At 45.5% G+C, this 13242-nt stretch overlaps 1 protein-coding gene across 2 annotated transcripts in view; it reads right to left on the reverse strand.

Annotated features, from left to right (window-relative positions):
* Window positions 1-12434, reverse strand: part of PIP4K2B (phosphatidylinositol-5-phosphate 4-kinase type 2 beta) — a 29349-nt gene extending 16915 nt beyond the window's left edge. Inside the window, exons 1-2 of one of the 2 annotated variants that reach the window (XM_081161581.1) lie at window positions 12124-12434; window positions 2516-2613 (exon numbers count right to left, since the gene is read on the reverse strand). In XM_081161581.1, the coding sequence (XP_081017707.1) occupies window positions 2516-2613; window positions 12124-12282 (257 nt within the window). In that variant the 5' untranslated portion in view covers window positions 12283-12434. Of the gene's footprint in view, window positions 1-2515; window positions 2614-3737; window positions 3796-12123 lie in introns of those variants that run through there. The other variant, XM_081161582.1, reaches the window with a different exon arrangement.
* Between the last annotated feature and the right edge of the window lie 808 nt (window positions 12435-13242).

Raw genomic sequence — 13242 nt, forward strand, 5'->3', positions numbered from 1 at the left:
CGAGGAAATAAAAAGCAGTGGCTTCCATGGGTCAAATATGGCCAACCACCATTTTTGTAAATAAAGTCTTACTGGAATACTTAATAAATAAGTAAATAAATAAATAAAAAGCAGTGGCTTCTCATGAAGGCAGACTAGTATGCCTTATTGTACCCCTGTCTTTTAGAAAATAGTACTGTAGTTTAATAACTAGCACATAAACAGTCACTGAAAGGACAAAAGGAATAAGGAAATAAAACAAAATAAAATAAGAGTTTGGATCCTCTGCATTAGGCCAAGATGTCAAGGTTCTGGAACTTCACCAGAGGTCACAGATCCTAAAATGGGCAGTGGTACAGAGCCCACTTCCAGAGCCCTGACCTCTGGGACAGAATGACCTCCTTTCCTGCCTCCAAGCTGAGGGCTGCGTCTCCTTCCTTAGGTAGTGTGATGCTGTGAGGTAATAAGAAAGAGATATTTTTTTCCTGTTTCTGGCACAGAGCTCCTCAAACCCTTGTAATTTCCTAAGTGGTAAGAGAAATAAAGATACCTTTTGTTATTCATAACAAGCCCCCCCCTTTTTTTAATATATCTTTATTGATTTCAGAGAGGAGAAGGGAGAGGGAGAGAGAGAGATAGAAACATCAATGATGAGAGAGTCATTGATCGAGCCCGCAACCCTGGCATGTGCCCTGACCGGGAATCGAACCCCGATAGCCTGGATCCTAGGTCGACGCTCAACCGCTGAGCCAGGCCCAGCCGGACAACAAGCCCCTTTCAACCACACCTGAGTTTATGTTAGTGAGGTGACTTTTGGGAAGCCTCTAAGGATGAGTGCTGGTTGCCAGGGGAACCAACCAGGATTACAGGGTTGGAAACTTCAGTCCCACCATCCTGACCCTCATGGAGGCGAGAGGGACTAGAGGTTAAATCAATCACTAATGGCCAATTATTTAATTAAACATGCCTCCATAATAAAGTCTCCATAAAAATCCAAAAGGATTGGGTTTGGGAGCTTCCAGGGTGGTGAACACGTGGAGGTGCAGGGAGAGTGGTGCACATGGAGAAGGCATGGAAACTACGCACCCTTGCCCTACCCTGCCCTATGCATCTCTTCCACCTGGCTATTCTTGAGTTGTAATCTTTTATAGTAAACCAGTAATCTAGCAAGTAAACTATTTTCCTGAGTTCTGTGAGCCAGGGAACAAATTAATTGAATCCAAAGGAGAGAGTCATGGGAACCTCTGATCTACAGAGGTGAGAAGCACAGGTGACAACCTGGACTTGTGACTGGCATCTGAAGTGAGGTGGGGAAGGGGTAGTCTTGTGGGACTGAGCCCTTAATCCATGGGACCTGATGCTAACTTGAATTGTAGGACACCCAACTGGTGTCCTACAGAATTACAGAAGTGTGAGAGTAGAGGAGAAACACAGGAGAGTTTTTCTTCTATACAGGTGGCTGCTAAGCAAGCAGCAGCTATGAAGACAGCTTCTAGAATAAGATGTTATTATTACTAGGCCAGAGAGAGGTCACTAAGGGACATTTTCAAATCAAACTTCTCCTCCCAGTCTGAGACTGGTGGGGTGACAGAGCCCAGCTGGTGAGGTGGTGAGGACTGTGGAACAATGGAGAGTGGAACCAGGATTCAAATGCAGATAGGAAGAGTGTGAGCAACAAACAGTTCCTGGGGTGACCCATAGTAGGATAAAAAGCAAGGCCTCCTACCCAATGGCGTGGCTCAGCAGTTAAGCATTGACCTAGGAGCCAGACAACTGGGGTTTGATTCCCGGTCAGGGCACATGTCCGGGCTGCAGGCTCCATCCCTGTAGAGGGTGTGCAGGAGGCAGCTGATCAATGACTCTCTCATAACTAATGTTTCTGTCTCTCTTTCTCTCTCTCTTCCTCCCTCTGAAATCAATAAATATATATATATTTTTTAAAAAGCAAGACCTCCAAAGGGCTTAGAGCACGCCCAAAACTGTGCCAGGTGTGATGGCTGCTTTGACAAAGCCTGAGACAACCTTCAGACCCCAGTGTTAGTCCAAGAAGCCACAATGAACAAAAGTGGAATTACTGTGGATAGCGCCCTCAGGCACCATGCTCAGCCTGTTGTTCACATACCAGTTGGAGAGAAAAGAGCTTGGCTGCATCCCAGGCCAGAACCATGGCTGGCAGTTTCTGGCCTCAGACTAAGATCAAGATAGGGCCACTGCTGTCAGCCTCATACTAGATACCTCAGCTCCTGAGCAGCTCACTTCTTCCTAAACTGGCCCTAGATGAATCACCCAGAGCTGAGCAACATGCCCCGAGGGACCCTGGAGGTAGGCTGATAAAGGAGTGAGATGACAAGACAACTGGGAGAAAGGCCCACAATGAATGCATTTTCCAGCCAGTTTTTCAGCTCAGTGATCCAGGTGTCGCTGTCACACCCTGCCAGGGGCAGGTTTGGCTCACCTTATACAAGGTTTTAGAAGCTCTCTTCTTTGAGGGAAAGGACTGCCCACAAAACCTGAGCCCACTCAATAGGCAACTTACTTATTGAAGAGATGATTGTCCACCTTGATCTTGCTGTATGCTTTGAAGTCATCTGGCATTAGCATGACAGGAACAGGGACATTGCTCAACTCATTGATCTGCAAAGTAAAGGGAAAGTGAGGGTCTCAGCTTGAAGGCCACTTGCCTTAGGGAGACAATATGGTACAATGTGGATGACACCATCTCACCAAAAACATGTCCGTGGATTCTCTCCTTGTCTTTATTTCTGCTCTTCTCTTCCCAACCTCATCTCCACCTATTGAAATTCTCCCTACCTGATATGGTCCTACTCAAAAGGCACCTCCTCCTTGAAGCTTTCCATGACTCTAGATCGTAAATGTTCTTTCCCATCTTAGAATTTCCGGTATGTTCATCTTTTGGCCATCTCACAGCCTCCCTCATTTGTAGTTAATACTTATAAACCTCATAAGCTTGCTAGACCATAACCTAGGCAAGACCATATTATTTATCTTTGTAAGCAAAGATCATCTAACTGATCCTGGTGCTTGCCCCATGATGTGCATATAGTAGATACTATATAAATATTTGTCAAATGCAATGATAAATGGATCAATGAATAAATGTCGTCGCCCAACCTACGTGAGTATTGAGGTCTTTGAACACATTCATATAAACTGTGGGTCACTCAAGAAATCAACTTAGGCCCTGGCTGGGTAGCTCAGCTGGTTAGAGTGTCATCACAATACACCAAGGTTGCAGGTCCAATCCCCAGTCAGGGCACATTCAGGAATCAACCAATGAATGCATAAGTAAGTGGAACAACAAATCGATGTTTCTCTCTCTCTCTCTCAAAAAAAAGAGAAATCAGTTTAGGGCAGAAGAGCTGGATGTATAACTCATATCCAAAGTAAATGATTAAATTTAAAGTGAGCAGAAGTAGAAGACATCTGGCCATTGGCTCACTTTTTTTTTTAATTATATCTTTATTGATTTCAGAGAGAGGAAAGGAGGGGGAGAGAGATAGAAACATCAATGATGAGAGAGTCATTGATCGGCTGCCTAGCCTGCAACCCGGGCATGTGCCCTGACCAGGAATCGAACCCCAATTGCCTGGATCCTAGGTCGATGCTCAATCGCTGAGCCACGCCCCGCCGGGCCACTGGCTCACTCTTACTCTCCTGATTAAAGCAAGGCCAGTTCCTAAAGCTGTGTTGACCTGGGGGAGATGGGGTAGGGTGCTTTGCTCCCACTGCAAACATACCTTCTCATTGTCTTTCATCCCCCTTCAGGGAGCTGCAGCCTGGACAGGGAGCTGGCTTTCCACTGGTGCAGAACTGAGAGGGCAAATCCTGCACTTCCCCACTCCCAGTTTTGCCAATTAGTGGGCTAACTAGCCACAGATGTCCTCTCTCATCACAGCAGAGTATTTGACATTTGACCCTCAACCCAGCTACCACTAATGCATTCAGGATTTACAGAGGAAACCTCAGGACTGACTTAATGGATAGGGGGGAGGGAGAGCATAGCCTTGGGTCTCCCAGATACTTTCCTTGCAAATCCTATTATCTCAATGAGGCCCCATGTGGCAGTGAGGGAATAACCTCGAGTCATTAAGACTCCTCCAGAAGCTTAAATGGGGGGAAATGGCATTTAATTTACTGCCCCTTTTATGTTCCAAACAATTTTTATTTAGAAATATCTGAAGATGGAAGAAATTCAAGTTAATGCAGTAACTGGGCTGGGAAATGATACCTTCCTGGAATTGGTGAAAAATCCAACTGACACATGAGGAAATTAAGAAAGGCACAGGAATATGGGGAGGAGGGACAGTAGGGTAGTAGTAGTAATTGGCAGTGGGGCAGAGACTCAATAAATTTCTGGGTAAAACTGACTGGCAGAGATACAAGAGTATATGCTGTATGACTCCATTTATATGAAATTCTACATCAGGAATCTATAGTGAGAGAAACCCAAATAAGAGGTTGCCTGGGTTGGGAGGGAGCTGACTGAAAAGGAACAATGAGAGTTGTGATTCTAGGTTGATAGAAATATTCTGTATGTTGTTTGGAGTGATGATTACATGGGTAGATATACATTTGTGAAAATTCATCAAACTTTACACTTAAAATTTCTAGCATCCAGGTCTGCAATGCCTGCCATTGGCTAAAGGGCCACACATACAAAAAAAAAAGCCATGCCAGTTCCAAGGGGTACTCACAAGGGAACCTGATTGTTAAGTGTGTGCCTACAGAGGAAATCATTCCACTTCCTTGCTTTTCTGCCAACAGAAACAATTCATGGTAGCTGTCCCACTTCCTTTTTCCTGGCATATTAAGCTTGGCTCTGAGAGTTAAAGAAGTTCATAGCTCTTATGCAATTCTGCCTTTTCTAGCTCACATCATCATGCTAGAAAGAACGTACCACTGGCTCAAAGAGTATAGTTTTACACCAAAACGTTCTGGTATGTACTAATTGATTCTGCATTAGTCTAATATCCAAGCTCGGTGCCAAGGCCAGGACTTGATACTGGAAAACTAGAAAAGACTAAAACGTTTGCTAGAGAGGGGTCAACTGCCCCATGAAATATTCTAACAGGAGCTCTTCAGGAATGCTCTGTTCTTTAATCTTCTGTGTAACTCTTAGTGCAGCATAACTTGAATGGTTGTTAAGCTGGTCAGTTTTTAGCTCTCACTTCATCTCTATTCTTGACTATACAACCTACTAGCAGGAAATTCCTAAGATAATATATTGGTAAACAATCCATACATCTGAACTACGTAGACCTACCCCTCATTTCCACTGGACCACATGTACATGATTCACTCTAGGGATTAGCTGTACCTTTTCTTTTTTAGTTGTGCTAAATTTTATATCCCCAGAGAGTCCTATTCAATTTCAACTGAACAACACTTACTGAAATACCTACTACAGACTTCTTTTCACATTAGGGAGGAGGGGGTGTGCAGTGAAGGAAACACTGTGCACACAAAAGCAGGAGGCTTATCTTCTTATCAGGGAGATGAGACAAACCCATGATACAATGAAACTAGAAGTTAAGTAGTATACAAGTTAGTGAGAGCAAAGGGACGGGCATCAAGAACGGCTGATGTTCAGAGGAGGATGAGGTTAGTATGGTCAGAGAGTCAGAGTCCCAGCCTCACACATCAGGCTAGAAACAGGGGACCTAGCGCTCCTCCTGCTATTGCCAAGAGCACTTGACACTGGAAGAACCTACAAGATCATGTTACACCCTGCTTAAAAATCTTCTATGGTTCCTCATCAACCAAGGAGTAGTTTTAACTCCTTACCCTTGCATTTAAGGCCTTTCCTGATCTGGCTTAGTCTCTGCTAAACTTCTATTCAGTTTACTTCTACTCAATGTATTGAGGGCCTTACTATATGTCAGTACTTTTGCCAGAAGCTGGAGACACAAAAAGTGAAAAGACATGACTCTGTTTAGCTGGGAAGACAGACAACAAATAACTAACACAATGTGATGAGTGCTATAGTTATAAATAAAGGGAGATGGAAAAACAGACTAAGAAATGATTGATTCTGACTGTGAGTAGGAGTGAGAGAGCTGATTGCTAGAGGAAGTCGCAGAGAAATGTCTAGAATGGTAGTTCTCATAAAAATGAGAGGAAGGGAATCCCAGGCGATGAGAACAGTCAGAACCAAGACTTGTGAAAGCATATTGCCCATTTTAGGTACTGGGGGAGGGGAGTCTGTAGGGGGGCAGGGTAGGATAGAGGTACTAAGAAGTGGAGGGACTACAAATTGGTAGTTACAAAATAGACATGGAGATGTAAAATACCATAGGGAATACAGTCAATAGTATTGTAATAACTATGTATGGGGCCAGGTGGGTACTTGAAATATTGGGGGGACCGCTTTGTAAAGTATATGATTGTCTAACCACTATGCTGCACACCTGAAACTAATACAAAATAATATTGAATATAAACTGTAATTGAAAAATAAAATTAAAGAAAAAAGAAGTGGAGATAATACAGGAAAGATGGGTGAATAGTCTAGCATATTATGAATTAATAAATAATAGCTGCTTCTATTTACTGAATGCCTGTAAGTGGCCAGTGCTTTATATTATTATATATATCATATATATCATAATATCACACACATTCTGTTCTCTGCTATTATGTCTATACTTAATAGTCACATAAGGTATTATTAATTTGATTTTGCAAAAGAGATTCAGGGTACCTTGCTCAAGGTCACACAGATAATATGTGCAGAGTCAGGATTTGCTCCCAGGCCTGTCTGGTGCCAAAACCTGGGCTCTTTATACTGTGCTGTGCAATTCTTTTTATGGACAGCTACCATGACTAAGGTAGTCTCTTCCTTTCCTTGCCTCTATCCTAAAAATCTTCAGGGAAAGTGTTGTGCTCATCTTATAGAAAAGGAAAAGGAAACCCAAGAGAGAAAAATTACTGCTCAAAAGCTATACTAATAAAAAGGGGCAGAGCCTGGATGTGAACTTAAGTTTGTCCACTAGATGATCAATTTGGACTCCTCTATGCAGACAATGGAAAGTCCTCTCGGGTTCAAGTCTGGGAAGTCACACAATCAGATGGGTGATACAGAAAGGTAATTCTGGAATCGAAATCAAGTAAGGATTTTTAAAAAAATCAAGTAAGGACTGGAAAGGGCAAAGATAATAAGCAGTAAGACCATTTATGGGGCCATTACAATAGTTCAGGTGATAGACCGTAGCAGCAAGAATAGAAGAACAAATAAAGGGCTAAATGACACTTGCTCTGTAAGAGCTTCCTTGTCTTCCCCAAGCTGATTTAATTACTCATTCCTTTGTGCATCTTTATATTCTAAGTATCACATTCGCTTGGGTAATTATTTGTTTACATGTTTAATTTCTCCACTAGGCTGTGAGCCCCTACAAAGGAAGAGACTATCTTATCCATTATTTTGTCCCTAGCACAACTGACACACAGTGGTTATACAACAGATGTTGGTGGAGGGATGGATGCCTAGAAAAAGGGGACTGAAGCATGGCTAACATTAGGATAAAGACAAAAAGATACAGCAAAGCTGGTGTGACCATGCCAAAGAGTCATGGTCTGGAGGATGGGAAAGCAGATTAACATTAGTTATTGAGGCTATGACCAGACTGTAAAGAATCTTAAATGCCAGGGAAAGGAGGAAAAACCCTATCTGGTAGACAAAGGGGAGTGACTAAAGGTTTTGAAGCATAAAAGGTCATGACTAAATTAATGTTTCAGGAAGATGTGCCTTTCCTTCACTATCTATCACATTTCTTTCACCTTCAACAGAAGTGCACTTGTAAAATGCTACCTCATTCGAGCTTCACACTAAATACAAGTATTAGGATGGTAAGTTTGTTGTATCTCACATCACAGAAGTGGTTTTTGGATTATCCACGCGATTAACTCCATGAACCATTAGCATAAATAATGAGGAGGTCAACCAAGCTGAATGAGGAACAACTTAAAAGCAGAGAGTTCACTCTATGCTGATCCTACTGGAGATGAAAATTCAATCACCAGTTCCAGTCTGGTGAATTTCTGATTCCAGAAACCTCCACTTCCCTGTGTGACCTTCATTGGAACTGTTACCCAGGAGGCGTGGGCTGGGCATACAGGCTTCCTGACATGTCCCAGGGTTCCGTGGGTGACTCAGCAATGGGCTGGCCAACACTGACAATCATTTGTTACCTGCCACCATCAGAAAATATGACATACTGGGAACCACACTCTCAAGACCAAGAAGCCCCCGCAAGACCTAAAACTCCAGAGATGGAAAGGCAAGAAATTCACCTCCGAGTTTATTCCTCCTTTTTATTCCTTGGCTTTTCTCCTCCTCCTATTGAGTCCCACTGTTCTCTATGAGGTGGGAAGGCCTGCTAAAGCACAAATTCATACAAAGGTCTCACTAGAGCAGAAATATTTACTAAAGATTTTTAAAGAAACAGGTCAAGAGAAATAGGCGGGTAAAGGAGGTTCTGGGTCTGCATTAAGCAAAGAAAATGCATGGACAGAAAGGGGGTGAAATGTGGGAGAGAACTGAATGGTCTTAAAAATGAATCTGGTTCTCACACACCATACACAAAAATTAACACAAAATGGATTACAAACCTAAATGTAATAGCCAAAACTATAGAAGTTTTTCTTTGAAGAAAATGTAAGAAAAAATCTTCAGGATCTTGTGTTAGGCAAAGCCTTCTTAGATATGACACCAAAAGCACAACCAACCAAAGAAAATAGATAAGTTAGATTTTATAAAAATTAAAAACTTGTGCTTCAAAAGAAAACATCAAAAAAGTGAAACAGATAACCCAAAGAATGGGATAAAATATTTGCAAATCATGTATCTGATAAGGAACTTGTATCTAGAATATATCAAATACTCTTACAACTCAAAAAGATAACCCAATTAAAAGATGCAAAACGTTTTTTTAAAATGGGGAAAGGATCTTTTTTATTGCAAAGGATCTTAATAGACATTACTCCAATGAAAATACAAATATGGCCAATAAGCACATGAAAAGATGCTCAACTTCACTAGTTACAAAGGAAACACAAATGGAAATCACAATGAGATAACATTTCACATCTACTAGGATGGCTATAATAAAAAAAGACAGACAATAACAAGTGTTGGCAAGGATATGGAGAAACTGGAACACCTCCCCCCCCCCCCCCCCCCCCCCGCACTACTGATAGAAATGTAAAATGGTGCAGCCACTTTGAAGAACAAGGCTGACAAGCTTCCCAAATGGTTAAACACAGTTACCACCAATTGCTCCTATTCCTTCTGATCACTTGGGTGAGACTTCACACATACCTGGCCAACAGATTATCAAGCCAGGTCTATCTCTTCTGGTCTCCACGCCCCTCTCAAAGGCTATCTCTTCCCTAACTCCAGACCCTTTGAACTATATTTCACCCATTAAAATACCATCTTCTCTTTATTAGTTCTCCCCTGACAGATCCAAAGTCTTCTGATTTTTCTCCCTGTTTCCTACACAGTCTTCCTCCACCAAGTCCATGGGCTGCATCCTTGTCCATGAGAGCAGCTCATGTGACAACACTGAACTTAAAAGCCTTTCTTTTCCCACCTAGAAGTAAATCAACTACTTCATGAGAGTAACTAATTTTACTACAGATAAAGATATATCCATCCTTCACATCTCATACACCATTAGCCATAGACCATCATGGCCTAAAAGCCTAAATAGGTGAGAAACTAAAGAATCAAAGGAAAGGTGATATCTGAAACTTTAGATGGCAAAACACTGCAACAGCGGGCTTCTGAAGTAAGGTAATCTCCAAGAAAGGTTAGCAAACCACTAAGAACAATGTGGTCCTGATCCCCTAAAGAATTGCAAGATTTTACACTCTTCTTTTGGGGGAATGTCTCCATTTCCCAAATGGGGTCCTTTAAGTACTAGACTTATTTCAGGTTGAGTTGAAGCAACAAAACTTGAGACTAATTTACCTCTGAAGCTCAGCCTGCCCAGGGCAGTGGTGCCTAGAGCATTTCCCTTGAGGTGCTTGCACATTATGCCCAGAGGCATGGTTCTTGCTTACAGTCAATGCCTTTCTGGCTACCCCTCAAATAAACTTTCTTAAAGTTAGCAAAGGGTGACTGCTGAGTCCAACAGAGTAGGCATCACAGATACGTATCCATTCGTCATTCAGAGGCTTCCACCTGATGCCCCTATTTGAGCACACTGATTACCTGCCTATCAGAAAACCAAGTACCACACACACTCCCATGGGCTGGCATGCGCAGGCACACACACTTGAGCATACATTCAGGTTCTCTAACAAGACTATAATTCCCAACTGTGCTGACAGTTGGTTGAGAGATAGGACAAGGAATGGGAGGCAAAGCAAATTAGACCTGCCCCTCAAGCGCCACCATGGGCCAGCACAGCAAACAGTGCTGGACAATGAGCTGCATCTTTTGGTGGGACCATAAGCCAGTTAATCCTCCACCCAGAGCCTCCATTTCTTTATGTATAAAATAATGGACCAAAGGTCCCCTCTGGCTAGCTATAATATTCCTGACTCTTGGATCTCTACCAGTTCTCCGCACAGACAGGATGCTTTCTAGTGAGAAGCAGGCAGAACAAAACCAAGGACTGACTTCTAGGCAGACACAGGGTTCACATTTTGATGACCCAGTTTCCCTTGCAATGTTGTCAAATGACCCCTGAGGCAGCATGAAGCAGGAGGAACAAACTCTGCTGGACTATTAGCTAGAAGCAGCTCCTGGAGGTCTGGGCATTAAACCAGTGGTACTCCCTACCCTGGCCAGGACCTCACCTCAGTGCTGAAAACAGTAAACTGCCCAAGACTAAAAAACAACAACAAAGACTTCACTATACATAAGTGTTTTTCTTATTAGATATAAAGATCTAAAATCTTGGCTCAGACTATGGTTTATCAATCTCCAATCAAAGGTTCCTCTGCCAATCCAAAGCAAAGTCTTGCTGGCCCCAGGGCCCTCTGTCACCTTTTGGTCTTATGGGCAATTTCAAGTGCTCAGAAAAGTCAGGGGGACTAAAGAACAGAAATCCACAGGAAATCCAAGCCATTAGCTTCATCTTCCTCATTCTAAACTTTTAATTGGTGAAGTTGGTTGTTTCAGGTCCTTCTCCTGCTGGTTCCTGATGTAAGGACTCACAATGAGATGGCCAGAATGCAAGGGGCAAGTAAGTGGAAGGAAGAGGAAGAAAGCCCCTAAACAAACAGGACATAAACAAAGTCCTCCAGCTCAAATATGGGTCTGAGCTCCAACTTCTTCACAGGGACTGTTGGACAATCTCAAAGCACCCCAAAGATGCAGGGGACCTCTCTCTCATCCTAACCACCATCCATTACCACACCCTTCACGACCATACAATAGAAAGCTAAATAAATGAGAAGTCAAAATCTTTTACATGAACACCTTAGGAAAATGCAGGAAGACACTATTTCTATGAATAGTCCTTATAATCAGGCCTCATCTTCTCTCAAATGGTTACATTCTCTCTTCTCCCTAACCCAGGAAGACCCTGGTAAAGTGCCTGTGGTTCAGGGAAGCCTGTGCTTCTCCAGTTGCTACATCTTGTTCAAGTAGAAAAAAGGGAAACCCAGGAAGGATTCCCACAGTCAGGAGTAAGGAGGTCTGGAGAATGGGAAACTCTGAGCAGCCACACCAACCAAACGACCAGAAATAAAAGGACATCAAGCAGGCCAATGCCACTTGCCTTGTCAACTGGACAGTGAGCTGGCAGTGGGTTATAAGGAACAAGGGAAAAAACACATGTAACAAACAGGGTGAGATGAGAAGAGAGGGAGAGGGGATGAAGGAGATTCCACCGCACCCAGGCCTTCCCTCTGCGCTTCAGGGGCGGCCTGAAGCGAGCATACCAGACGCAGGAAGCCAGAGGGGCTGGAGGAAAGGGGAGGCGGCGACGGAATACCACGGAGACGCCAGGCCTCGCGTGGCGCGCGGGGAGTGCACACCCGGCCGGGACGGCGTGCAAGGGTGGGGTGGGCGTGCAAGTGGCTTGGAGAGGGGTTGCAGGCGTCACTGGCAGGGCTCGCGGGGCGGAGGCCGGGGCGGCAGGGGGCGTGGGAGCGCGCGGGGGAGCTGGTTACCGTGTGGTTCACCCCCCACATCAGGACGCTGAGGATCGGCTCGCTGGCCCGGAATAGCTTCACTTTCTGGCACACAAAATGCTTCTTCTTGGTCTTGGTCTTGCTGGCGCTGAGTGGCGCCACCGCCACCGCCGTGGTGCTGGTGCAGTTGGACGACATGCCCGGGGCGGCGGCGGCGGCGGCGGCGAAAGGGGGGGCGGCCGAGACGGCGCACAAGCCAGCGGCCCCAGGCCTCCCCCGGACCGATCCCCACCCCCGCTCCCTTACCGCGCCATGGTCGCGCCCGTCCCGTTACCTCCCCACCCCGCCCCGGTGGTTCTGTCCGCCCCACGCTCCGCCCTTCTCGCCCCGCCCCCAGGGAGCCGGCCGGCCTGCTCCGCACCCCGCCCCCGGGCGGTGCGGACGCCCTGCCCTCTCCAGGCTCTCTCCTCCCACCTAGGGTGGTACCGCCCGTCTCGGGGAGGCTGCGGCCGCCCCTCCCGCCCCTCCTCCGGCCTGACAGGAAACCGGCCAGCCTCTGCGCGCCTCAAAGTCTCGCACCGGAGAGAGGAGGGGAGAAGGGCTGGGGACGGGGGAGTCTCGCTGTCTACCGTAGGAGGGGCTCCCTATCCGGGCCCCCGGAGCCAGGGTTCGGCTCTTTCCCGCAACCTGAGGTGCCAAGATGGCGGCGGCGCCGCCGCTTGGGAGGGGAGAAGGGGCGGGAAAGTGAGGAGAGTGGGACGTACCATCCCCACCCCGGGGGAGAGAGGAGGAACACTGCACAGGGAAAAGGAAGTCCCACAGGGAAAACCAAGGAACGCCCCTCGCCCCACCCAAGCGTGGATCTGCCCACTCCCCTGGGCCTGGGGCGGCGCTCCATCACGGGACACGCCCCTTCCCCCCAGGGCCAATGAGAAGAGCCGGCCGGGAGCCCTGGGTTTTATGAATGGGTTCCCCACCCACCCACCTGCTGCCGCCGGTCCTCCTCCCGCCAAAGGGTCAAATCAACTTAAGAGATTGCTGGCACCTTAAGACACCTGTCCTACAGCAGAGTCGTAATCGTCTTATTCTCTGGCTCACTACATGACATCTTTGTTGCATAATTCCTCTCGGGCCAAGGATCTCCAGATATTTGACCCA

This window comes from Miniopterus schreibersii (genome assembly GCF_964146895.1).
Source record: "Miniopterus schreibersii genome assembly, chromosome: 16".
NCBI classification, from domain to species: Eukaryota; Metazoa; Chordata; class Mammalia; order Chiroptera; family Miniopteridae; genus Miniopterus; species Miniopterus schreibersii.